This window comes from Phyllobates terribilis, unplaced genomic scaffold (genome assembly GCF_046119375.1).
Source record: "Phyllobates terribilis strain yellow unplaced genomic scaffold, ASM4611937v1 Scaffold_5__5_contigs__length_657084704, whole genome shotgun sequence".
NCBI lineage: Eukaryota > Metazoa > Chordata > Amphibia > Anura > Dendrobatidae > Phyllobates > Phyllobates terribilis.
Window position 1 is genome coordinate 370,850,023 of NW_027362765.1, and position 27,403 is coordinate 370,877,425.

Sequence of the window (27,403 nt, forward strand, 5' to 3'; positions counted from 1 at the left end):
AGCTCCCAGTCCATCTCCTTCTCCCTCTGACAGCTGTAAATATAGCCTCAAGGCAGCTCCCAGTCTATCTCCTTCTCCCTCTGACAGCTGTAAATATAGCCTCCAGTCAGCTCCCAGTCAGTCTCCTTCTCCCTCTGACAGCTGTAAATATAGCCTCCAGTCATCTCCCAGTCAGTCTCCTTCTCCCTCTGACAGCTGTAAATAAAGCATCCAGGCAGCTCCCAGTCCATCTCCTTCTCCCTCTGACAGCTGTAAATATAGGCTCCAGTCATCTCCCAGTCCATCTCCTTCTCCCTCTGACAGCTGTAAATATAGCCTCCAGGCAGCTCCCAGTCAGTCTCCTTCTCCCTCTGACAGCTGTAAATATAGCCTCCTGTCAGCTCCCAGTCCATCTCCTTCTCCCTCTGACAGCTGTAAATATAGCCTCCAGGCAGCTCCCAGTCTATCTCCTTCTCCCTCTGACAGCTGTAAATATAGCCTCCTGTCAGCTCCCAGTCCATCTCCTTCTCCCTCTGACAGCTGTAAATATAGCCTCCTGTCAGCTCCCAGTCCATCTCCTTCTCCCTCTGACAGCTGTAAATATAGCCTCTTGTCAGCTCCCAGTCCATCTCCTTCTGACAGCTGTAAATATAGCCTCCAGGCAGCTCCCAGTCCATCTCCTTCTCCCTCTGACAGCTGTAAATATAGCCTCGTGTCAGCTCCCAGTCCATCTCCTTCTCCCTCTGACAGCTGTAAATATAGCCTCGTGTCAGCTCCCAGTCCATCTCCTTCTCCCTCTGACAGCTGTAAATATAGCCTCCAGGCAGCTCCCAGTCCATCTCCTTCTCCCTCTGACAGCTGTAAATATAGCCTCCAGTCATCTCCCAGTCAGTCTCCTTCTCCCTCTGACAGCTGTAAATATAGCATCCAGGCAGCTCCCAGTCCATCTCCTTCTCCCTCTGACAGCTGTAAATATAGCCTCCAGTCATCTCCCAGTCCATCTCCTTCTCCCTCTGACAGCTGTAAATATAGCCTCCAGGCAGCTCCCAGTCAGTCTCCTTCTCCCTCTGACAGCTGTAAATATAGCCTCCTGTCAGCTCCCAGTCCATCTCCTTCTCCCTCTGACAGCTGTAAATATAGCCTCAAGGCAGCTCCCAGTCTATCTCCTTCTCCCTCTGACAGCTGTAAATATAGCCTCCAGTCAGCTCCCAGTCAGTCTCCTTCTCCCTCTGACAGCTGTAAATATAGCATCCAGGCAGCTCCCAGTCCATCTCCTTCTCCCTCTGACAGCTGTAAATATAGCCTCCTGTCATCTCCCAGTCCATCTCCTTCTCCCTCTGACAGCTGTAAATATAGCCTCCAGGCAGCTCCCAGTCAGTCTCATTCTCCCTCTGACAGCTGTAAATATAGCCTCCTGTCAGCTCCCAGTCCATCTCCTTCTCCCTCTGACAGCTGTAAATATAGCCTCCAGGCAGCTCCCAGTCCATCTCCTTCTCCCTCTGACAGCTGTAAATATAGCCTCCAAGCAGCTCTCAGTCCATCTCCTTCTCCCTCTGACAGCTGTAAATATAGCCTCTTGTCAGCTCCCAGTCCATCTCCTTCTCCCTCTGACTGCTGTAAATATAGCCTCGTGTCAGCTCCCAGTCCATCTCCTTCTCCCTCTGACAGCTGTAAATATAGCCTCCAGGCAGCTCCCAGTCCATCTCCTTCTCCCTCTGACAGCTGTAAATATAGCCTCCTGTCAGCTCCCAGTCCATCTCATTCTTCCTCTAACAGCTGTAAATATAGCCTCCAGTCATCTCCAAGTCAGTCTCCTTCTCCCTCTGACAGCTGTAAATATAGCATCCAGGCACCTCCCAGTCCATCTCCTTCTCCCTCTGACAGCTGTAAATATAGCCTCCAGTCATCTCCCAGTCCATCTCCTTCTCCCTCTGACAGCTGTAAATATAGCCTCCAGGCGGCTCCCAGTCAGTCTCCTTCTCCCCCTGACAGCTGTAAATATAGCCTCCTGTCAGCTCCCAGTCCATCTCCTTCTCCCTCTGACAGCTGTAAATATAGCCTCCAGGCAGCTCCCAGTCCATCTCCTTCTCCCTCTGACAGCTGTAAATATAGCCTCGAAGCAGCTCTCAGTCCATCTCCTTCTCCCTCTGACAGCTGTAAATATAGCCTCCTGTCAGCTCCCAGTCCATCTCCTTCTCCCTCTGACAGCTGTAAATATAGCCTCTAGTCATCTCCCAGTCCATCTCCTTCTCCCTCTGACAGCTGTAAATATAGCCTCGTGTCAGCTCCCAGTCCATCTCCTTCTCCCTCTGACAGCTGTAAATATAGCCTCCTGTCAACTCCCAGACCATCTCCTTCTCGCTCTGACAGCTGTAAATATAGCCTTGTCAGTTCCCAGTCCATGTCCTTCTCCCTCTGACAGCTGTAAATATAGCCTCTAGTCAGCTACCAGTCCATCTCCTTCTCCCTCTGACAGCTGTAAATATAGCCTCCTGTCAGCACCCAGTCCATCTCCTTCTCCCTCTGACAGCTGTAAATATAGCCTTCTGTCAGCTCCCAGTCCATCTCCTTCTCCCTCTGACAGATGGAAATATAGCCTCCAGGCAGCTCCCAGTCCATCTCCTTCTCCCTCTGACAGCTGTAAATATAGCCTCCTGTCAGCTCCCAGTCCATCTCCTTTTCCCTCTTACAGCTGTAAATATAGCCTCCAGGCAGCTCCCAGTCCATCTCCTTCTCCCTCTGATAGCTGTAAATATAGCCTCCAGGCAGCTCCCAGTCCATCTCCTTCTCCCTCTGACAGCTGTAAATATAGCCTCCTGTCAGCTCCCAGTCCATCTCCTTCTCCCTCTGACAGCTGTAAATATAGCCTCCTGTCAGCTCCCAGTCCATCTCCTTCTCCCTCTGACAGCTGTAAATATAGCCTCCTGTCAGCTCCCAGTCCATCTCCTTCTCCCTCTTACAGCTGTAAATGTAGCCTCCAGGCAGCTCCCAGTCCATCTCCTTCTCCCTCTGACAGCTGAAAATATAGCCTCCAGGCAGCTCCCAGTCCGTCTCCTTCTCCCTCTGGCTGTTGTAAAGATAGTCCGCAGTTAATTCCCAGTCCATCTCCTTCTCCCTCTCACAGCTGTACATTCCCAGTCACCCTCCTCACAAATGATTATGATCTACAATTATGAAACTTAATATACTTAAAAAAAAAGGTGCACTTTATAAATTGGTTTTCCGGGAGTTTGGAGAAGCCCTCGATACTGGAGTCCTGACGAAGGTCCAGTCTGATTTTCTTACCTTTCTCCCCTTTCTCTTCCCGCTCTCAGTGTTTGCTGTTTTCATTCTCTCTTTATGTCACTAACTCTTTTTATTTGTAACTTTTCCATATGATTTATGTCATGGGCGATCACCTTGGGGCCTCCTTACCTTGTGCTCCTTCAGCTGCTGCTCCAGCTTCTGCAGCTCCTCTTTGCTCTTCTGCAGCGTCTGCTGTAGGGTCCTGAGCTCCGTCTGCTTGCTGTCCAGCTCGGTCTGGACGTTCCTTAGATCTTTCTCCAGCTTCTCCTTCTTACGAGCTTCCCGGGAAGCTTCGTTCTGTCGCACTTGGATTTCTTGCTGGAACTAGAAGAAGATGCAGATTTGTAACCTGGAGATAAAGTCACAGACATGTAGAGGGGGTACAGAAGGCAAGACGTAAAGGGGCTGTCTCACCAGGACAACCTCTATTAGGGTATTTGGGGGTTGTACCCAGTGTCGCCGGCCTCACCTGCGCGATGTTCTGCTCGGCCTCCTCTTTCAGCCTCTCCGTCTCCTGCTGCTGATTGGCTGCTTGCACGAGGTTCTCCCGCAGCTTCACCACCTCGGCGAGGAGCTGGTCTCGCTCTTTGGTCAGTTCCTCCTTGATGTTTAGTAGATCATTGAGACTGTAGACAGATAGTGATACTAATGGAGATTTATCAGTTACCTAAATATAGGCCGATATCTAAGGGTTAATTCAGACGGGTACAAACCCAACCAGCCAGTACTGGTAATAGAGGAGTCCTGGGGCCGAGCCCAGATATGGTGGGGCCACCAATCACTGTCCGATTGCGGTACGAGCCTCGGACAGAATCGAGCAGTGGTGACCACACTCTGACATTCATACATTATATACAGACAGATAACTACAGGGGTCTTACCTGTGCTCTTGGCCCACAGACATGCCGGACCCCTGCTCCACCAGTTTGGTCAGATTGTTGATTTCCTCCTTCAGTGACTGAATCGTTTCTTTTGCCTTCTGTTCCTTTTCGTAGGCCGTATCCACCATCTTCCAAGCCTTCTCTATCTCCTGAGGCACAAGACACAGCAGATGAGCGGGGAGAACGGTGAGCAAGATCCATAATCTCCACACATAATCTCCAGTATATAACCTGTCCTCTCCATACATCTCTGCCATAATCTCCTGATATCTCCCACACATAATCTCCAGTATATAACCTGTCCTCTCCATAAATCTCTGCCATAATCTCCTGATACCCCCACACATAATCCCCAGTATATAACCTGTCCTCTCCATACATCTCTGCCCTAATCTCCTGATACCCCCACACATAATCTCCAGTATATAACCTGTCCTCTCCATACATCTCTGCCCTAATCTCCTGATACCCCCACACATAATCTCCAGTATATAACCTGTCCTCTCCATACATCTCTGCCCTAATCTCCTGATACCCCCACACATAATCTCCAGTATATAACCTGTCCTCTCCATACATCTCTGCCCTAATCTCCTGATACCCCCACACATAATCTCCAGTATATAACTTGTCCTCTCCATACATCTCTGCCCTAATCTCCTGATACCTCCCACACATAATCTCCTGTATATAACCTGTCCTCTCCATACATCTCTGCCCTAATCTCCTGATACCTCCTCACACATAATCTCCAGTATATAACCTGTCCTCTCCATACATCTCTGCCCTAATCTCCTGATATCTCCCACACATAATCTCCAGTATATAACCTGTCCTCTCCATACATCTCTGCCATAATCTCCTGATACCCCACACATAATCTCCAGTATATAACCTGTCCTCTCCATTCATCTCTGCCCTAATCTCCTGATACCCCACACATAATCTCCAGTATATAACCTGTCCTCTCCATACATCTCTGCCATAATCTCCTGATACCCCCACACATAATCTCCAGTATATAACCTGTCCTCTCCATACATCTCTGCCCTAATCTCCTGATACCCCCACACATAATCTCCAGTATATAACCTGTCCTCTCCATACATCTCTGCCATAATCTCCTGATATCTCCCACACATAATCTCCAGTATATAACCTGTCCTCTCCATAAATCTCTGCCATAATCTCCTGATACCCCCACACATAATCTCCAGTATATAACCTGTCCTCTCCATACATCTCTACCCTAATCTCCTGATACCTCCCACACATAATCTCCTGTATATAACCTGTCCTCTCCATACATCTCTGCCCTAATCTCCTGATATCTCCCACACATAATCTCCAGTATATAACCTGTCCTCTCCATACATCTCTGCCATAATCTCCTGATACCCCACACATAATCTCCAGTATATAACCTGTCCTCTCCATTCATCTCTGCCCTAATCTCCTGATACCCCACACATAATCTCCAGTATATAACCTGTCCTCTCCATACATCTCTGCCCTAATCTCCTGATACCCCCACACATAATCTCCAGTATATAACCTGTCCTCTCCATACATCTCTGCCCTAATCTCCTGATACCCCCACACATAATCTCCAGTATATAACCTGTCCTCTCCATACATCTCTGCCCTAATCTCCTGATATCTCCCACACATAATCTCCAGTATATAACCTGTCCTCTCCATACATCTCTGCCCTAATCTCCTGATACCCCCACACATAATCTCCAGTATATAACCTGTCCTCTCCATACATCTCTGCCCTAATCTCCTGATATCTCCCACACATAATCTCCAGTATATAACCTGTCCTCTCCATACATCTCTGCCCTAATCTCCTGATACCCCCACACATAATCTCCAGTATATAACCTGTCCTCTCCATACATCTCTGCCCTAATCTCCTGATACCTCCCACACATAATCTCCTGTATATAACCTGTCCTCTCCATACATCTCTGCCCTAATCTCCTGATACCTCCTCACACATAATCTCCAGTATATAACCTGTCCTCTCCATACATCTCTGCCCTAATCTCCTGATATCTCCCACACATAATCTCCAGTATATAACCTGTCCTCTCCATACATCTCTGCCATAATCTCCTGATATCTCCCACACATAATCTCCAGTATATAACCTGTCCTCTCCATACATCTCTGCCCTAATCTCCTGATACCTCCCACACATAATCTCCTGTATATAACCTGTCCTCTCCATACATCTCTGCCCTAATCTCCTGATACCTCCTCACACATAATCTCCAGTATATAACCTGTCCTCTCCATACATCTCTGCCCTAATCTCCTGATACCCCCACACATAATCTCCAGTATATAACCTGTCCTCTCCATACATCTCTGCCCTAATCTCCTGATACCTCCCACACATAATCTCCTGTATATAACCTGTCCTCTCCATACATCTCTGCCCTAATCTCCTGATACCTCCTCACACATAATCTCCAGTATATAACCTGTCCTCTCCATACATCTCTGCCCTAATCTCCTGATATCTCCCACACATAATCTCCAGTATATAACCTGTCCTCTCCATACATCTCTGCCATAATCTCCTGATATCTCCCACACATAATCTCCAGTATATAAACTGTCCTATCCATACATCTCTGCCCTAATCTCCTGATACCTTCCCACACATAATCTCCAGTATATAGCCTGTCCTCTTCATACATCTCTGCCCTAATCTCCTGATACCTCCTCATTCATAATCTCCAGTATATAGACTGTCCTCTTCATACATCTCTGCCAAAATGTCCAGATACCTTCCCATAATGACATCTCGTCTTTCCAAGATCTCAATCTTTGCTTTCCTTTTGCCTGCTCCTTACATCAGCTTCAAGATTTCTCTTGTGCCTCGCCCATATGCTGGATTTCGCTACCCTTGCCTGTCTGACTCTCTCCAATCTTTAAAAGCAACCCGAAAACCCATCTCTGCAGAAAAGCCTACTATGATCCTGCTGCCACCGCACCGCCATGTGAGCAGCTCCTACCCTCAGCCATCTCCTTATAGTTTGTACACCCCTGTGGGCAGGGTCCTCTCTTCCTCTTTATGGCTTTTCTCTGACCTTATTTATGTAGACCCTTTTTTCGGAAGTCCATCACCCTGGTGTAAATGGCATAGATAATATTGGAAAAATCTTTTGTTTTGGCCAGTGTGGAACAATCACTGGAGCTTACAGTCGTTGTAAAGTAATGTCGATCCGCGGTGTTACATTCAGACCTTCCAGCCACAGCTTATATTCACTGATTACCTTTCTTAGGGACCTGTCACCACTTTAACCCCCTGTGTAATAAGCAGATGGAAGTCTACAGTTTCTTCACCAGAACATGAGCCTCAGAATGTTTCCTGCCAGAAATGCAAGTTTTACTTTCTGGAGTCCCCGGCAGAATGGAGTCATCTCTTCTGCTCATGCGATTGGAGTAGCTCCGATCTGAGGAATTCATGGCGGATCAGCAAGCTGTCATCGCTGTTATTTGCTGGAGTGATCAGCTGGCACAACAACCGGTATGGCTCCAATCGCTCTTTGCCCACAACACAAGTGAGGGGTGCTGATGGGTGGCTGTGGCCTACTGATGGCCCCCATCGCGGTACCCCAAAATGTATTAATAAAATGTTGGCTCACAATGCAAACAAACAAACACGAAGCTCTATTGATTGAAAATTTTTAAAAAAGTTACTTTTCTCAGAAAATTGCGACAATAATTTTTTTTATACAAAAGTTCTGATTTTTTTTAACCATTAAAATATTCTTTAAAAGAAAACACTATACAATTATACACGTTTGGTATCGCCGTAGTCGTAATGAATCTCATCGCTGAACAAGGAATGGTGCAAAAATAATATACAAGAAACAATGGCATAATTGGGTTTATTTTCACCATTTCACTCCACTTGGAATTTTTTATTACATTATGTGGTACAATGGATGGCGTCTTTCAAAACTATAACTCATCCAGTAAAAAAAAAAAAACAGCCCTAATACGGCTACGTCAAGGCTATGCTCTTGGAAGAAGGGGGGCCTTTACTGCCTATGCGGAGAGCTCTGTACTTGACTTTGTCCTATTTGTCTTAGAAACAAAGAATGAAATGGTGGTGAAAATGTGCATCCATATTTTCAGAGTCCTATTTTTGGGATCCGGGGGGGGGGGGGGTCCCAGTGTTCAGACCCAAGAGATGAGTAAATTAGGACTCGCCCTTTAGTGGGTTATTACCATTGTATAATGTGACGTGCCATTACTTTCTGATCTGGGGGTCCAGTTTCTAGGACCCCCCCACCGATCCTGAGAATAAAGTGGTGCAGCGATAATAAAGCACTAAGTCCCCTTTCTCAGCGACGTTCTGAATGGGGTCAGTTCTCTGCACAGTTGGGGGGGCCGTGGCATAAAGAAAAATTACTTGTCACGTCCTAAATCTCAGTTAAATTCTCACAGCTGAGGGTTTGCTACAATTGTTTCCAGTCCAGAAAATCTTGTACGAGCAAAAAAGTTATTTTTCTCCTGTCCTGATTGTTAGGCCATTTCCCCATGTGCAGAAAAGCTACGTTTTTTTCTGTATCAAAATAAACTATAGAAATCTGCTGCGATTATTGTGTTTTTTGTTTCTTTTTTTAATGTTTTCCCTTTTTTTATGTGTTTTTTTTTCCTTTTCTATGCATTTTTTTATGCTAATTTGACACTTTTTTAATGCATTATTTTTTTTTACCACACAGACACAATAGCATTTTTTGCATATTCTTTTTCAGGCCATGTTCCCATTTGGTGGAAATTAGTTTTTTGGTTTTTTTTCTGTTGATTTTTTTTTTTTTTGGGGGGGGGGGGGGGCGACAAATCTACAAGTAACTGAGCAAAGTGGAGGTGGTTGATCTGCACATTTCTTGGTGCGTATTTACCCCAAGGAAGGAGCCTGGAAAAAAAAAACATGTAAATCGGCAGCTGTTTTTACAAATGCAGAATCCCAGAGTTTCTGTACAAAAAGAAAAGTCATAAAAAGTGCCGCAATAAATCTGCACCAAAAATGCATAGAAAATAAGGGAAAACAACAACAAAAATGATTGTGCAATTTGTTGCAAAAAAAGTAAAAAAAAAACTGTTTCTCCATGAGGACACAGGGTGCTACTCTTACCATAAAAATGTAAAAGTAAAAAAGGCACCATAAAATTGCAGAGTGCCGGAGCGTTTTGAGACCACGTTCTCAAGTAGTGTACAGTTAGGTCCAGAAATATTTGGCCAGTGACGAATCCTCGGCTCTGCAGGCCGCTATTTTGCTATTCTGAATTTAAAATGAAACACCTGAGATGCGATTGAAGTGGAGACTTTCAGGTTTAATTAAAGGGGTTGAACAAAAATATTCTGACAAATGTTTAGAAATTGCAACCAGTTTTCTACAAAGCCTCCACATTTCTGGGGCTTATAAGTAATTGGACAAATTCACTTTCACATAAATAAAATGCTAATTTTTAATACTATGAGGAGAAGTCTTTGCAGAAAAGACGGCCTGAAGTCTGAAGGCCATGGATGCCATCAGGGCATTACTGCCCTTACTGGTGTATGGGGCCCGGTGAGCAGAAGCAGAGAGGGAGCTTCTGCTCACAGACCCCAGGGGCAGTATTCTGCCGCTTTAGTAACTGAATGTGTGTCCTCAGATACTGATACTGTCTGCTGAGCCGTGTATCTAATCCTTTCCTGTGTGATACTGTCTGCTGAGCCATGTATCTAATCCTATCCTGTGAGATACTGTCTGCTGAGCCATGTATCTAATCCTATCCTGTGAGATACTGTCTGCTGAGCCATGTATCTAATCCTATCCTGTGAGATACTGTCTGCTGAGCCATGTATCTGAACCTAAATGGATATGACTAGCGGTACCAGAGCGCCAATAACAGGGCAAAAATATTAAAAGGACTGATTTATTAATATACACACAACGCGTTTCGGTGGACACAGCCACCTTCATCAGGTGTGACAAGCAGCAAACAATTGATCCTTATATACATTTGACTAGGTATACAATTACTTAAAAGGGGCGGGGCCAGATACAGAGTAATACCTCTATATTAACCCCTTGAGTTCATATATGCTCAATAGAGTAAAAAGGATTGTTATAAAATAATGCCTAATGAAGCATATAGGGTTCTTATAAAAAGGATTCGCTGTAAAAAAACAACAACTTGTGAATCCTATAATCTTAATACTTCATAGGATATATTGTCATCTACCACCCTATATTTTAGATTATATAAAAAAATAATAATAATTTTTACATACAACATAAAACAATGCATAAATATAAAGTATAAAATTACAATCAGTTTCTATCATTATAATTAGGAAAAGTAGACGAAGAAAGGAAAGAGAAAAAAAAGAGAAAAAAAAAAAAAAAAAAATTCCAAAAAAAAAAATTTTTTTAAAAAAAAAAAAAAAAAAAAATCCCCCCCCCAAAAAAAAAAAAAAAAAAAAATTAATAATAAAAGAAAAAAAGAAAAGAAAAAAAAATAAAAAATTTTTCTTTAAATTTTCCAAGCTGCGCTGCCCTAACCCCTCCGGAACGCTGCCGGGGGTGTTGGTGAAGCTGGGCGTCCATCTCGGCGTTACATGCAACTAACCTGACCACGTGACCCACCACCGAGAGATCAGGATCTGTGAACGCCGCTGGAAATAGATGACAGCCACCAACAGAGCGGAGCTTGTGGAGCTTTACACTGGGGTTGTGCAGAGGTGCACAACTTCATAAGGTTAGTAGCCATCCTCACACCCCTCTAACAATTGCAATACTGAGTCACCCATTGCGCCTTGTTCTCTCCTCTCTTTACATGTATCTAATCCTATCCTGTGAGATACTGTCTGCTGAGCCATGTATCTGAACCTTTCCTGTGTGATACCGTCTGCTGTTTTCCAATTCACAACATGAAGAGAAATGTATATAATTTTTAAATACTTTACAGAAAATAAAAAATGAACATTGTTCTGTTCTATAAAATAGCAGCGTCTGCATTTGTCTTTACAAACTCACAATATGTCTCTTTTTTTAGGATTTAGCATTCCTGTGAATCACTAACATAATATTTAGTTCTATACCCACAGTTTTTTAGAACTGCTTCACATCTATGTTGCATAGAGTCAACCAACTTCTGGCTCCTGTCAGCAGTTATTCCAGCCCAGGATGCTTTGACTACATCTCACTATTTTTTTGGCATTTGTTGGCTTTGCCTCAGAAACGGCATTTTTGATGTCACCCTACAAGTGTTCTATCGGATTAAGATCCGGGGATTTGGCTGACCACTCCATAACCTCAAGTTTGTTGGACTGGAACCAATATTTTGCTCGTTTACTGACTCATTTCAAGGGCAGATCCTCTTCAGCGTAAGGCAACATAACCTCTTCAAGTATTTTAACATATGCAAACTGGTCCATGATCCCTGGTATGCGGTAAATAGGTCCGGCACCACAGTAAGAGAGACATGCCCATATCATGATGCTTCACCACCATGATTTGCTGTCTTCAGAGTGTACTGTGGCTTGAATGCAGAGTTTGGGGGTCGTCTGACGAACTGTCTGCGGCCCTTGGACCCAAAAAGAATTTTACTTTCATCAGTCCACAAAATGTTTCTCCATTTCTCTTTAGGCCAGATGATATGTTCTTTGGTAAATTGTATCCGCTTCAGTACAAGTCTTTTTTTTTAACAGTGGGACTTTGCGGGAACTTCTTGCTAAGAGATTAGCTTCACACAGGCGTCTTCTAACTGTCACAGGTAACTGGAGACTGTCTGTGACCATCCTGGAGCTGGTCATTGGCTGAGCCTTTGCCATTCTGGCTATTCTTCGATCCATTCGAATGCTAGTCTTCCGGTTTCATCCACGTCTCGCTGGTTTTGCTTTCCATTTTAAAGCATTGGAGATCATTTTAGCTGAACAGCCGATCATTGTCTGCACTTCATTATAAGTTTTACCTTCTCCAATCAACTGTTTAATCAAAGTACACTGTTCTTCTGGACAATGTCTCGAACGACCCATATTTCTCAGGCTTTCAAGGAGAAATACATGTACAACATGTGCTGGCTTCACCCTTAAATAAGGGCCACCTGATTCACACCTGTTTCTTCACAGAATGATTGATACCATCTGCTGAGCGATGTATCTAATCACGTATCTATAGTGTGTGTTACAGTACAGTGTATCTGAGCCTAGGTGTGACACAATATGCTGAGCGATGTATCTAATCACGTATCTATAGTGTGTGTTACAGTGCAGTGTATCTGAGCCTAGGTGTGACACAATATGCTGAGCCATGTATCTAATCACGTATCTATAGTGTGTTTTACAGTGCAGTGTATCTGAGCCTAGGTATGATACCATCTACTGAGCCATGTATCTAATCAGGTATCTATAGTGTGTAATACGGTGCAGTGTATCCGAGCTGTGCAGCTGGTCCTACAGACCCCCGTTACCTTCTTCAGAGATGCGATGGTGGTCTGGTCCTCCTGCGACAGCTTCAGGGCAGTGGCCACCTTGGAGGCATTGACCACGATCTCGGCGTTCAGCTCCCGGCATTTGCCCATCAGCCGCTTCTCATTCTGGTAGGACTTCTTCAGGACGGCGTGCAGCTTCTCGTACTCCACCCTGAACTTGTCCAGACTCTTGTCCCCCGTCAGCTCGCTCAGCACCTCCTGGAAGTCCTTCTCCAGGGCCTCAAAAGCATTCTCATCCATCAGACTCTTCTCTGGCTTATCCTGCAAGAAGACGAGCAACCGGTCAGGGAGGGGTTAATCAAAAAGAGGACGATTCCCAGGACGCTCCACATGGGACCCCCAGCAATATCCTCGATGAGGAGGTCCTTGAGATGAGGACACTGGACACTGCGGTGACCGGGATCCTACGTTTTCATAAATCTCATGCATCTACATGGAGTGAGGGTCACAAGACCCCTTAGAGCTGCTCCTGGAGCCCCTTATTAGCCCCTCATGGCCGAGGGTCTTAGCTACTGCACCGCTAGTGATGTCACCTCCTCACATGTGGAAGGAGACCGGGTGATGGGCTCAGCTATGCGGACAGGTAGGTGGCCACCGTGACTGCACAGGCTCAGCATTGCCACAGATTAGGGAACAACACCAACTCTCCCTACAGGGGCTGTGAGGTGGGAGATAGTGTCCCCCGACTGGAGATCCCCCTGTATGAGGGACTGACCAGAGCGGACACTCTACTAGTCTAATGACACGAGCGTGAGGCATCATAGGGAGCAATACAGCATCATAGGGATCTCTGCGGCATTATGAGAATTCCTGCAGGACATTGGGGCTGGTGATGACTCCACGGCCTCATTATATTGTCACATGGATGATTCCTGCCTCTTGGACGAGCGTAGAGTGCAGCACTACAACTCCCAGGGTGCCTTCACCTTCACGTGACACAGATCAGATACCCGTCAGATCAGGTGTCTAGGGTCTCCCGCTACCAGCCACAAGCAGATCCAGGACACGCTGGGCCTTATAGTTCCCAGTTGCCATTAGAGGAGCCATAATCCGTATGTGTGACCTATAACCGGATAACGCCCCTCCTCCTCCTGATGAACCCGGTGCTCCCCCTCCTCTCCTCCCGGTGCTCCCCCTCCTCCTCCCGGTGCTCCCCCTCCTCCTCCCGGTCTCCTCTCCTCCCGGTGCTCCCCCTCCTCCTCCCGGTCTCCTCTCCTCCCGGTGCTCCCCCTCCTCTCCTCCCGGTCTCCTCTCCTCCCGGTGCTCCCCCTCCTCCTCCCGGTCTCCTCTCCTCCCGGTCTCCTCTCCTCCCGGTGCTCCCCCTCCTCTCCTCCCGGTCTCCTCTCCTCCCGGTGCTCCCCCTCCTCCTCCCGGTCTCCTCTCCTCCCGGGGTCCCCCTCCTCCTCCCGGTCTCCTCTCCTCCCGGTGCTCCCCCTCCTCCTCCCGGTCTCCTTTCCTCCCGGGGTCCCCCTCCTCCTCCCGGTCTCCTCTCCTCCCGGTGCTCCCCCTCCTCCTCCCGGTCTCCTCTCCTCCCGGGGTCCCCCTCCTCCTCCCGGTCTCCTCTCCTCCCGGGGTCCCCCTCCTCCTCCCGGTCTCCTCTCCTCCCGGTGCTCCCCCTCCTCCTCCCGGTCTCCTTTCCTCCCGGGGTCCCCCTCCTCCTCCCGGTCTCCTCTCCTCCCGGGGTCCCCCTCCTCCTCCCGGTCTCCTTTCCTCCCGGGGTCCCCCTCCTCCTCCCGGTCTCCTCTCCTCCCGGTGCTCCCCCTCCTCCTCCCGGTCTCCTCTCCTCCCGGTGTCCCCGATGCTCCACCTCCTCCCGGTGTCCCCGGTGCTCCCCCTCCTCCTCCCGGTGTCCCCGGTGCTCCCCCTCCCCCCGGTCTCCTCTCACCTCTGTCATGATGCCGCTGGATTTTCGTGCGAGTCTTGTGCGCGTCCTTCTGTATCCAGGCAACCGGCCGTGCGCACGCGTAGATGAGGGGAGACGGGAAGGCAGTCACGTGACGAGATGCTACCACGTGACTAGGCCGCAGAGCGAGCAGCCACCGGCAGAGGGCGCCGCCTGCTGAGCATCCCGGGAGCGCCGTATGCGGAGGGTGTATATGTACGTATACCGCTGTGTATAAGGAGCGGGGCCGCCGGCATGTGAGTCCACTAATGATTATATCCAGAGATGCCCCTCCCCGTGGTGAAACGTCTCCTTTGTAAAGCTCCTCCCCCGAGCATCTGCTATAGCGCTCCACAGCAGACAGCCAGGAAGAGCCGAGCTGCAGTGTAAAGCATGGGGGACAGCACTGCTGAAGCCAGGGGGGATAGTAACAGCTGTCTGTAGGGGGGTGACCGGCTCCCTGACAATGTGGGGGGATGATAGGTGTTAGGAGGGGCACAGCCTTCTTTTCCAGTTATAACGGCAGCGCAGCGGTTAACCCCTTTATCGCCGGGCAATTTCCCATTTTTGCTCTTTTGTTGTTTTTCCTTCCCTGTAGTCTCAGAGTAATTTTTCTACTTTGATAAATCCGTCTCCTCCGAACTTGGAAACAGGAATTGATTTTTATTCATGAATTTATTTATTTTTAACTTATTTTTTTTATTAATTTTTAATTAATTAATTTTATTTATTTATAGTTTATATTTTTTTCCCCGTGATCGCTTGATGTCTTGTACTGTCACCAGTGCTGCTGTCAGGGGGAACTACTAGTCCCAGCGGTCCTGGGGGGTCGCTGGCCGGTTATAGGTCACTTCTTACTGATTATGGCTCCTCTAATGGTGGGGAACTACAAGTCCCAGCGGTCCTGGGGGGGGCGCTGGCCGGTTATAGGTCACTTCTTACTGATTATGGCTCCTCTAATGGTGGGGAACTACAAGTCCCAGCGGTCCTGGGGGGTCGCTGGCTGGTTATAGGTCACTTCTTACTGATTATGGCTCCTCTAATGGTGGGGAACTACAAGTCCCAGCGGTCCTGGAGGGGCGCTGGCCGGTTATAGGTCACTTCTTACTGATTATGGCTCCTCTAATGGTGGGGAACTACAAGTCCCAGCGGTCCTGGGGGGGGCGATGGCTGGTTATAGGTCACTTCTTACTGATTATGGCTTCTGTAATGGTGGGGAACTACAAGTCCCAGCGGTCCTGGGGGGCGCTGGCCAGTTATAGGTCACTTCTTACTGATTATGGCTTATGTAATGGTGGGGAACTACAAGTCCCAGTGGTCCTGGGGGGTGCTGGCCGGTTATAGGTCACTTCTTACTGATTATGGCTCCTCTAATGGTGGGGAACTACAAGTCCCAGTGGTCCTGGGGGGCACTGGCCTTTTATAGGTCACTTCTTACTGATTATGGCTCCTCTATTGGTGGGGAACTACAAGTCCCAGCGGTCCTAGGGGGGCGATGGCTGGTTATAGGTCACTTCTTACTGATTATGGCTTCTGTAATGGTGGGGAACTACAAGTCCCAGCGGTCCTGGGGGGGCGCTGGCTGGTTATAGGTCACTTCTTACTGATTATGGCTTCTGTAATGGTGGGGAACTACAAGTCCTAGCGGTCCTGGGGGGGCGCTGGCCGGTTATAGGTCACTTCTTTCTGATTATGGCTCCTCTAATGGTGGGGAACTACAAGTCCCAGTGGTCCTGGGGGGCGCTGGCCGGTTATAGGTCACTTCTTACTGATTATGGCTCCTCTAATGGTGGGGAACTACAAGTCCCAGTGGTCCTGGGGGGCGCTGGCCGGTTATAGGTTACTTCTTACTGATTATGGCTCCTCTAATGGTGGGGAACTACAAGTCCCAGTGGTCCTGGGGGGCGCTGGCCGGTTATAGGTTACTTCTTACTGATTATGGCTTCTGTAATGGTGGGGAACTACAAGTCCCAGTGGTCCTGGGGGGGCGCTGGCTGGTTATAGGTCACTTCTTACTGATTATGGCTCATCTAATGGTGGGGAACTACAAGTCCCAGTGGTCCTGGGGGGCGCTGGCCGGTTATAGGTCACTTCTTACTGATTATGGCTCCTCTAATGGTGGGGAACTACAAGTCCCAGTGGTCCTGGGGGGGCGCTGGCTGGTTATAGGTTACTTCTTACTGATTATGGCTTCTGTAATGGTGGGGAACTACAAGTCCCAGTGGTCCTGGGGGGCGCTGGCCGGTTATAGGTCACTTCTTACTGATTATGGCTCCTCTAATGGTGGGGAACTACAAGTCCCAGTGGTCCTGGGGGGCGCTGGCCGGTTATAGGTCACTTCTTACTGATTATGGCTCCTCTAATGGTGGGGAACTACAAGTCCCAGTGGTCCTGGGGGGCGCTGGCCGGTTATAGGTCACTTCTTACTGATTATGGCTCCTCTAATGGTGGGGAACTACAAGTTCCAGCGGTCCTGGGGGGGGCGCTGGCCAGTTATAGGTCACTTCTTACTGATTATGGCTCCTCTAATGGTGGGGAACTACAAGTCCCAGTGGTCCTGGGGGGGCGCTGGCCGGTTATAGGTCACTTCTTACTGATTATGGCTCCTCTAATGGTGGGGAACTACAAGTCCCAGCGGTCCTGGGGGGGGGGCGCTGGCTGGTTATAGGTCACTTCTTACTGATTATGGCTTCTGTAATGGTGAGGAACTACAAGTCCCAGCGGTCCTGGGGGGCGCTGGCCGGTTATAGGTCACTTCTTACTGATTATGGCTCCTCTAATGGTGGGGAACTACAAGTCCCAGCAGTCCTGGGGGGCGCTGGCCGGTTATAGGTCACTTCTTACTGATTATGGCTCCTCTAATGGTGGGGAACTACAAGTCCCAGCGGTCCTGGGGGGCGCTGGCTGGTTATAGGTCACTTCTTACTGATTATGGCTTCTGTAACGGTGGGGAACTACAAGTCCCAGCGGTCCTGGGGGGGCGCTGGCTGGTTATAGGTCACTTCTTACTGATTATGGCTTCTGTAATGGTGGGGAACTACAAGTCCTAGCGGTCCTGGGGGGGGGCGCTGGCCGGTTATAGGTCACTTCTTACTGATTATGGCTCCTCTAATGGTGGGGAACTACAAGTCCCAGTGGTCCTGGGGGGGCACTGGCTGGTTATAGGTCACTTCTTACTGATTATGGCTTCTGTAATGGTGGGGAACTACAAGTCCCAGTGGTCCTGGAGGGCGCTGGCCGGTTATATGTCACTTCTTACTGATTATGGCTCCTCTAATGGTGGGGAACTACAAGTCCCAGTGGCCCTGGGGGGCACTGGCCGGTTATAGGTCACATCTTACTGATTATGGCTCCTCTAATGGTGGGGAACTACAAGTCCCAGCGGTCCTGGGGGGGCGCTGGCCGGTTATAGGTCACTTCTTACTGATTATGGCTTCTGTAATGGTGGGGAACTACAAGTCCCAGCGGTCCTGGGGGGGCGCTGGCCGGTTATAGGTCACTTCTTACTGATTATGGCTTCTGTAATGGTGGGGAACTACAAGTCCCAGCGGTCCTGGGGGGGCGCTGGCCGGTTATAGGTCACTTCTTACTGATTATGGCTCCTCTAATGGTGGGGAACTACAAGTCCCAGTGGTCCTGGGGGGGCGCTGGCCGGTTATAGGTCACTTCTTACTGATTATGGCTCCTCTAATGGTGGGGAACTACAAGTCCCAGCGGTCCTGGGGGGGCGCTGGCTGGTTATAGGTCACTTCTTACTGATTATGGCTTCTGTAATGGTGAGGAACTACAAGTCCCAGCGGTCCTGGGGGGCGCTGACCGGTTATAGGTCACTTCTTGCTGATTATGGCTCCTCTAATGGTGGGGAACTACAAGTCCCAGCGGTCCTGGGGGGCGCTGGCTGGTTATAGGTCACTTCTTACTGATTATGGCTTCTGTAATGGTGGGGAACTACAAGTCCCAGCGGTCCTGGGGGGCGCTGGCCGGTTATAGGTCACTTCTTACTGATTATGGCTTCTGTAATGGTGGGGAACTACAAGTCCCAGCGGTCCTGGGGGGGCGCTGGCCGGTTATAGGTCACTTCTTACTGATTATGGCTTCTGTAATGGTGGGGAACTACAAGTCCCAGCAGTCCTGGGGAGGGGCTGGCCGGTTATAGGTCACTTCTTACTGATTATGGCTTCTGTAATGGTGGGGAACTACAAGTCCCAGTGGTCCTGGGGGGCGCTGGCCAGTTATAGGTCACTTCTTACTGATTATGGCTTCTGTAATGGTGGGGAACTACAAGTCCCAGCGGTCCTGGGGGGCGCTGGCCAGTTATAGGTCACTTCTTACTGATTATGGCTCCTCTAATGGTGGGGAACTACAAGTCCCAGTGGTCCTGGGGGGCGCTGGCCGGTTATAGGTTACTTCTTACTGATTATGGCTCCTCTAATGGTGGGGAACTACAAGTCCCAGTGGTCCTGGGGGGCGCTGGCCGGTTATAGGTCACTTCTTACTGATTATGGCTCCTCTAATGGTGGGGAACTACAAGTCCCAGTGGTCCTGGGGGGCGCTGGCCGGTTATAGGTCACTTCTTACTGATTATGGCTCCTCTAATGGTGGGGAACTACAAGTCCCAGTGGTCCTGGGGGGGCGCTGGCTGGTTATAGGTTACTTCTTACTGATTATGGCTTCTGTAATGGTGGGGAACTACAAGTCCCAGTGGTCCTGGGGGGCGCTGGCCGGTTATAGGTCACTTCTTACTGATTATGGCTCCTCTAATGGTGGGGAACTACAAGTCCCAGTGGTCCTGGGGGGCGCTGGCCGGTTATAGGTCACTTCTTACTGATTATGGCTCCTCTAATGGTGGGGAACTACAAGTCCCAGTGGTCCTGGGGGGCGCTGGCCGGTTATAGGTCACTTCTTACTGATTATGGCTCCTCTAATGGTGGGGAACTACAAGTTCCAGCGGTCCTGGGGGGGGCGCTGGCCAGTTATAGGTCACTTCTTACTGATTATGGCTCCTCTAATGGTGGGGAACTACAAGTCCCAGTGGTCCTGGGGGGCGCTGGCCGGTTATAGGTCACTTCTTACTGATTATGGCTCCTCTAATGGTGGGGAACTACAAGTCCCAGCGGTCCTGGGGGGGGGGCGCTGGCTGGTTATAGGTCACTTCTTACTGATTATGGCTTCTGTAATGGTGAGGAACTACAAGTCCCAGCGGTCCTGGGGGGCGCTGGCCGGTTATAGGTCACTTCTTACTGATTATGGCTCCTCTAATGGTGGGGAACTACAAGTCCCAGCAGTCCTGGGGGGCGCTGGCCGGTTATAGGTCACTTCTTACTGATTATGGCTCCTCTAATGGTGGGGAACTACAAGTCCCAGCGGTCCTGGGGGGCGCTGGCTGGTTATAGGTCACTTCTTACTGATTATGGCTTCTGTAATGGTGGGGAACTACAAGTCCCAGCGGTCCTGGGGGGGCGCTGGCTGGTTATAGGTCACTTCTTACTGATTATGGCTTCTGTAATGGTGGGGAACTACAAGTCCTAGCGGTCCTGGGGGGGGGCGCTGGCCGGTTATAGGTCACTTCTTACTGATTATGGCTCCTCTAATGGTGGGGAACTACAAGTCCCAGTGGTCCTGGGGGGGCACTGGCTGGTTATAGGTCACTTCTTACTGATTATGGCTTCTGTAATGGTGGGGAACTACAAGTCCCAGTGGTCCTGGGGGGGCACTGGCTGGTTATAGGTCACTTCTTACTGATTATGGCTTCTGTAATGGTGGGGAACTACAAGTCCCAGTGGTCCTGGGGGGCGCTGGCCGGTTATATGTCACTTCTTACTGATTATGGCTCCTCTAATGGTGGGGAACTACAAGTCCCAGTGGCCCTGGGGGGCACTGGCCGGTTATAGGTCACATCTTACTGATTATGGCTCCTCTAATGGTGGGGAACTACAAGTCCCAGCGGTCCTGGGGGGGCGCTGGCCGGTTATAGGTCACTTCTTACTGATTATGGCTTCTGTAATGGTGGGGAACTACAAGTCCCAGCGGTCCTGGGGGGGCGCTGGCCGGTTATAGGTCACTTCTTACTGATTATGGCTTCTGTAATGGTGGGGAACTACAAGTCCCAGCAGTCCTGGGGGGGCGCTGGCCGGTTATAGGTCACTTCTTACTGATTATGGCTCCTCTAATGGTGGGGAACTACAAGTCCCAGTGGTCCTGGGGGGGCGCTGGCCGGTTATAGGTCACTTCTTACTGATTATGGCTCCTCTAATGGTGGGGAACTACAAGTCCCAGCGGTCCTGGGGGGGCGCTGGCTGGTTATAGGTCACTTCTTACTGATTATGGCTTCTGTAATGGTGAGGAACTACAAGTCCCAGCGGTCCTGGGGGGCGCTGACCGGTTATAGGTCACTTCTTGCTGATTATGGCTCCTCTAATGGTGGGGAACTACAAGTCCCAGCGGTCCTGGGGGGCGCTGGCTGGTTATAGGTCACTTCTTACTGATTATGGCTTCTGTAATGGTGGGGAACTACAAGTCCCAGCGGTCCTGGGGGGCGCTGGCCAGTTATAGGTCACTTCTTACTGATTATGGCTTCTGTAATGGTGGGGAACTACAAGTCCCAGCGGTCCTGGGGGGGCGCTGGCCGGTTATATGTCACTTCTTACTGATTATGGCTTCTGTAATGGTGGGGAACTACAAGTCCCAGCAGTCCTGGGGAGGGGCTGGCCGGTTATAGGTCACTTCTTACTGATTATGGCTTCTGTAATGGTGGGGAACTACAAGTCCCAGTGGTCCTGGGGGGCGCTGGCCAGTTATAGGTCACTTCTTACTGATTATGGCTTCTGTAATGGTGGGGAACTACAAGTCCCAGCGGTCCTGGGGGGGCGCTGGCCGGTTATAGGTCACTTCTTACTGATTATGGCTTCTGTAATGGTGGGGAACTACAAGTCCCAGCGGTCCTGGGGGGCGCTGGCTGGTTATAGGTCACTTCTTACTGATTATGGCTTCTGTAATGGTGGGGAACTACAAGTCCCAGCGGTCCTGGGGGGCGCTGGCTGGTTATAGGTCACTTCTTACTGATTATGGCTTCTGTAATGGTGGGGAACTACAAGTCCCAGCTGTCCTGGGGGGAAGCTGGCCGGTTATATGTCACTTCTTACTGATTATGGCTTCTGTAATGGTGGGGAACTACAAGTCCCAGCGGTCCTGGGGGGCGCTGGCCGGTTATAGGTCACTTCTTACTGATAATGGCTTCTGTAATGGTGGGGAACTACAAGTCCCAGCGATTCTACTCACAGGAGCAGTAGCATGGCCACGATGGGGGCGGTCAGGTGCCCTCAGCTCCCTGCAATCACATCAACGATGGGCGTCTGGGCAGAATCCTGTTCCTTAAAGGGGTTGTCCACCTTCGGGTAAATTTTATTACTTACATGTCTCAATTTGGGGCTGAACGTCATTGTTACAGTTGGGTTTTACTAAACCTTTTGCCCCATTTGCCTTCTACAAGTCCATTGATGGCTGCAGAATGAGTTAACTGAGGATCTGTCAGTGAGCTGTTCTGATAGGAGAGTTTAGCTGCTGCATTAACCCCCAAAACACTGCACTAAAAAGAATCAAAATGTCCAATAGAGCTCCAATACAAACAGTTCAGCGTGCAACAAGAAAAGTCCTCATTGCTCCATAAAGCAGAAAAATAAAAAAAAAGCTCCAGGATTTTTTTTTCTTTAATAGAACTGTAGACGTTTGATCTGGCCGCAATCAGACGGAAGAGGAGAATCAGGTTATCTCACAATAATTGCTAAAAAAAAAAATGAAAAACCCCTAAAAAAAATCATTGGCAATTTTTTTTTTTTTTCCCCATTTTAACGCACTGATTCCTTCTCCCGTTTTTCAGCACATTATATGGTAAAGTGAAAACTACAAGTCGTTCTGCAAAAAAAATAAACCTTCATGCGACTTTGTGGACGGCAAAATAAAAAGCTGCGGCTCTTGGAAGAAAGGCGGGAAAAAACATTGAAAAATCACTTCTCTAACGTGTTATATACCACAAGTCACCACTAGATGGCAGCACAAGTGTGATCTATATACAGAGCACAAGGAGAAGAATCTGCAGCAGATCCTGCGCTGCGGGGCAAATCCTGCGCTGCGGGGCAAATCCTGCGCTGCGGGGCAGATCCTGCGCTGCGGGGCAGATTGTGCCGGCATTGCCGAGCGCTCGCTGCAGATTTTTTTGGCAGATTTTTGTCCTCTCTGTGTGAATGGGGTTTAAAAAATAATTCACTTTGTTTGGTTACCGGAAGCAGCTGTTACCCATTCAGCTTTTCTGATATTTCTGCACCTGGAAATGCTGCGATCTGCTTTAGTCTTGATTGCTTGCATTGATTAGCACTATGCCAGTAATCACACATGTCGTTTCTGGTGCAGTTTTTGAACTGAAGTGGTGATTGCACAAGGTGCAGATTTCCCTTCTATACCAGCGAAGTAAATGGGATTTAAAAAAATTCTGTGCATAAATTGATCCGCAGTGCAGATTGTGGATTTTAATTTAAACCCTTTGCAAATCTGCCTGCAAGGACTTGTTCACACCTTGCATTTTTGATACATTTTCTTTAAAAAAAAAAGTGCGTTTTTAAAGCAACAGCAAAGTGATTAAAGGGAATCTGTCAGCAGCTTTTTGCTCCCCAGACATCTGAGATGTAGGGGCAGAGACCCTGATTCTAGTGATGTGTCACTTACTGGGCTTCTTGTTGCAGTTTTGATACAATCACAGTTTTCTCTGCTGAAGATCTAGCAGTTCTCTGAATGCTGAGCTCTGTTTAACCCCTCCCACACCACTGATTGGCCTCTTTCTGTGTACACTGTGCATAGGCAGAAAGCTGCCAATCAGTGCTGCAACCAACTGTAAAAAAAAGAAAACTTTTTATTTTTTTTATAATTTCTTGTCTTTTTTTTTTTTTTTTTTCCATTCTTAGCTTATAATGACCGGGACGTTTATAATCCGCCTCCTGTCCGATCTTCCACACACAGACATGTCAGCTGGCGGCCTCGTCTCCGCTCACGTGATCCCATTATCCCGGCTCAGTGGAGGATTGTGTGGCCTCGTCATTAACCCCGTAGGCCGAGGGCCATGAGCGACTCAGGTAACGTCCCTCCAGACTCAGATTCCTAATTCTCTTCCCCGCATGCAGTAATTAGACCCCATAGAAAATCGGGGTGCAGGAACCCGTCCAGGAAATAGTTAAAATCTTTCCACTTGAGACTTTACACTTTGAAATATTTCCACGGAACCGTCCATGGAGCTGTCTGGAAGCGAGAGAGTTAAAATCCGAACTACCCCTTTAAATCTCCAGAATTTAAAGGGGATATCTTTGCCGCCTGTTGAGTGGGCTTGTAACCCTTAGGGACCCCCCAAACGCCTCCCTTTAGATCACAGATTGTAGTTTTGCATATTTCCTTCCAGCAGCTCAAGAGTTACCCCCTCTCGCAGGTGTCAGCCGCTTGCTGCGCTTTAATGAGCGGGTGAAGTCATTTGTCGATGACCCGTGCGCTCGCCTTTGTCACCAGTTCTTTGTGTTACTGAGAACTGGAAAGTTTGTGCCCCCCTCCTGATTTTTTTTTTCTAAAATGGAATTGCAACAATGAAAGGAGGAAAAATGTGAAATTTGTAGGATTTAAAGGGATATTCTGGGGAAAAAAACGTATTTTTGCTTGAAATATCAGTCATCCATGAATAGGAAATACAGCGGATATAAAAAGTCTACACAACCCTTCTACAATGCCAAGAAGAATAATTTCTGATCGTTTTCCACCTTTTATGTCAGCCATAATCTGTACAAAGCCATTGAGAAACAAACTGAAATCATTACTAAAATAATGTGGTTGCATAAGTGTGCACACCCTCTTATAACTGGGGATGCGGTTGTGATCAGAATCAGCCGATCACATTTCCCTCATGTTACATAGTAGTCAGCGCTCGGCCGCCGACATCTACAGCGATTCTGATTAACCCCAGAGAAGGTGTCGCTGCTCTAGGAGGATTCTCCTGACCCCTTTTCTGGTCTGTAAACAGCTGACAACACAGCAAAGGATCTCATTGTGGAAAGTGACAACACAGCAAAGGATCTCATTGTGGAAAGTGACAACACAGCAAAGGATCTCAGTGTGGAAAGTGACAACACAGCAAAGGATCTCAGTGTGGAAAGTGACAACACAGCAAAGGATCTCAGTGTGGAAAGTGACAACACAGCAAAGGATCTCAGTGTGGAAAGTGACCAAAACAATGTCCAAAGGTTTAGATCCACCATGGGATACTGCGAAGAACTGGCTTATATTTGGCACAACAGTGAAAAAGTGATGAAAAGACAAGGAAGAAATTTGGTGTGGGAGGCTGCCAAGAGGCCGACTGCAACATTAAAGGAGCTGCAGGAAGTTCTGGCCAGTCCTGTTTGTGTCCTCCATGTGACAACAATCTCCTGTATTCTTCATATGTCCCCCCTGTGGGGTCGGGGGGGCAAGACGGAAGCCTTTTCTTACAAGCAAAAACATCCAAACCCGGCGTTGTTTTGCTAAAACGTTCATCAATTTTGCCAAAAACATGTGGGGGACGTGTTCTGTCTGGTGGGACTGAGGGGGAACTTTGGCCATAATAATGTGCAAAGCCGACACTGCTGATCCCCCAGAAGATGACCATCCCCACAGTGAGGCATGGTGGAGGCAGCATTGTGCTTTGGGGCTGTTTTTCAGCAGCTGGAACTGAGGGTTTAATCAAGGTGGAGGGAATTGTGAGAAATCCAAATATCAGACAATTCTGCAACAAAACCTCCCAGCCTCTGCTAGAAGCAGCGATCCTAAGCGACCTCCAAATCACCAAGAGAACGGCTGCACTAGAAGAAGATGGAAGTTCAGGAAAGGGCCCGGACCTGAACCCAAGTGATAATCTGTGGTGACCTGAAGAGATGCCCCCGAAATCTGACAGATGTGGAGCTGCTGCAAGGAAGAGCCGGCAAAGATCACCAAATTCTAGATGTGCCACGCTGATAAGACCCCCGACCCAAAGAGACTGAACACTGCCAGGAACTCACAGTGGGCTGCAACAAAGTATTAGTGTACGGGCGTGCAGATTTATGCAACCGCATTATTTCAGTTTGTTTCTCAATGGATTTGTACAGATAATAGGCGACAACAAAGGGGGAAAAAGTCCTGAAATGTTTTGTCTTGGTAGGACTGTGATTTTACCAGGGGCGTGTAGACTTTATATATCCGCTGTATAGTCCATGTAGATGGTGGAAAGAATATGGAACAGAGGTAAGTTATAATGTAGAGATGCTGTTATGGGGGATCTGTGGAGGACGCCCTGTTATGGGGGATCTGTGGAGGATGCCCTGTTATGGGGGATCTGTGGGTGACACACTGTTATGGGGGATCTGTGGATGACGCGCTGTTATGGGGGGATCTGTGGATGATGCGCTGTTATGGGGGGATCTGCGGATGACGCGCTGTTATGGAGGATCTGTGGATGATGCTCTGTTTTGGGGGATCTGTGGAGGACGCCCTGTTATGGGGGATCTGTGGATGACGCTCTGTTATGGAGGATCTGTGGAGGACGCCCTGTTATGGGGGATCTGTGGGTGACACACTGTTATGGGGGATCTGTGGATGACGCGCTGTTATGGGGGATCTGCGGATGCCGCGCTGTTATGGGGGGATCTGTGGAGGACGCGCTGTTATGGGGGATCTGTGGAGGACGCGCTGTTATGGGGGATCTGTGGATGACGATCTGTTATGGGGGATCTGTGGATGACGCGCTGTTATGGGGGATCTGTGGATGACGCGCTGTTATGGGGGATCTGTGGATGACGTGCTGTTATGGGGGATCTGTGGAGGACGCCCTGTTATGGGGGATCTGTGGAGGACGCCCTGTTATGGGGGGATCTGTGGGTGACACACTGTTATGGGGGATCTGTGGATGACGCGCTGTTATGGGGGATCTGTGGATGACGTGCTGTTATGGGGGATCTGTGGAGGACGCCCTGTTATGGGGGATCTGTGGAGGATGCCCTGTTATGGGGGATCTGTGGGTGACACACTGTTATGGGGGATCTGTGGATGACGCGCTGTTATGGGGGGATCTGTGGATGATGCGCTGTTATGGGGGGATCTGCGGATGACGCGCTGTTATGGAGGATCTGTGGATGATGCTCTGTTTTGGGGGATCTGTGGAGGACGCCCTGTTATGGGGGATCTGTGGAGGACGCTCTGTTATGGAGGATCTGTGGAGGACGCCCTGTTATGGGGGATCTGTGGGTGACACACTGTTATGGGGGATCTGTGGATGACGCGCTGTTATGGGGGATCTGCAGATGCCGCGCTGTTATGGGGGGATCTGTGGAGGACGCGCTGTTATGGGGGATCTGTGGAGGACGCGCTGTTATGGGGGATCTGTGGATGACGATCTGTTATGGGGGATCTGTGGATGACGCGCTGTTATGGGGGATCTGTGGATGACGTGCTGTTATGGGGGATCTGTGGAGGACGCGCTGTTATGGGGGATCTGCGGGTGACGCGCTGTTATGGGGGATCTGCGGATGACGCGCTGTTATGGGGGATCTGTGGGTGACGCGCTGCTATGGGGGATCTGTGGATGACGCGCTGTTATGGGGGATCTGCGGGTGACGCGCTGTTATGGGGGATCTGTGGATGACGCGCTGTTATGGGGGATCTGTGGATGACGCGCTGTTATGGGGGGATCTGTGGAGGACGCGCTGCTATGGGGGGATCTGTGGATGACGCTCTGTTATGGAGGATCTGTGGAGGACGCCCTGTTATGGGGGATCTGTGGGTGACACACTGTTATGGGGGATCTGTGGATGACGCGCTGTTATGGGGGATCT

General features: G+C 49.0%; 2 protein-coding genes across 5 annotated transcripts in view; one reads left to right on the forward strand and one right to left on the reverse strand.

The window, feature by feature from the left end:
• The window catches only part of CFAP58 (cilia and flagella associated protein 58), a 74,791-nt gene extending 60,112 nt beyond the window's left edge, over positions 1-14,679 (reverse strand). The window contains exons 1-5 of one of the 2 annotated variants that reach the window (XM_073684760.1): positions 14,535-14,679; positions 12,629-12,910; positions 4,146-4,294; positions 3,734-3,890; positions 3,394-3,588 (exon numbers count right to left, since the gene is read on the reverse strand). In XM_073684760.1, coding sequence (XP_073540861.1) covers positions 3,394-3,588; positions 3,734-3,890; positions 4,146-4,294; positions 12,629-12,910; positions 14,535-14,543 — 792 coding nt within the window. In that variant the 5' untranslated portion in view covers positions 14,544-14,679. Of the gene's footprint in view, positions 1-3,393; positions 3,589-3,733; positions 3,891-4,145; positions 4,295-12,628; positions 12,911-13,575; positions 13,747-14,534 lie in introns of those variants that run through there. The other variant, XM_073684761.1, reaches the window with a different exon arrangement.
• ITPRIP (inositol 1,4,5-trisphosphate receptor interacting protein) overlaps positions 14,614-27,403 on the forward strand; it is a 136,515-nt gene continuing 123,725 nt past the window's right edge. Inside the window, exons 1-2 of one of the 3 annotated variants that reach the window (XM_073684764.1) lie at positions 14,614-14,747; positions 23,486-23,653. Coding sequence is in view for 1 of the 3 variants with exons in the window: in XM_073684763.1 (XP_073540864.1) it covers positions 14,731-14,747 (17 nt within the window). In the remaining 2 variants the exon portion in view is untranslated. Of the gene's footprint in view, positions 14,789-23,485; positions 23,654-27,403 lie in introns of all 3 variants that reach the window. The other 2 variants (XM_073684765.1, XM_073684763.1) reach the window with 2 other exon arrangements.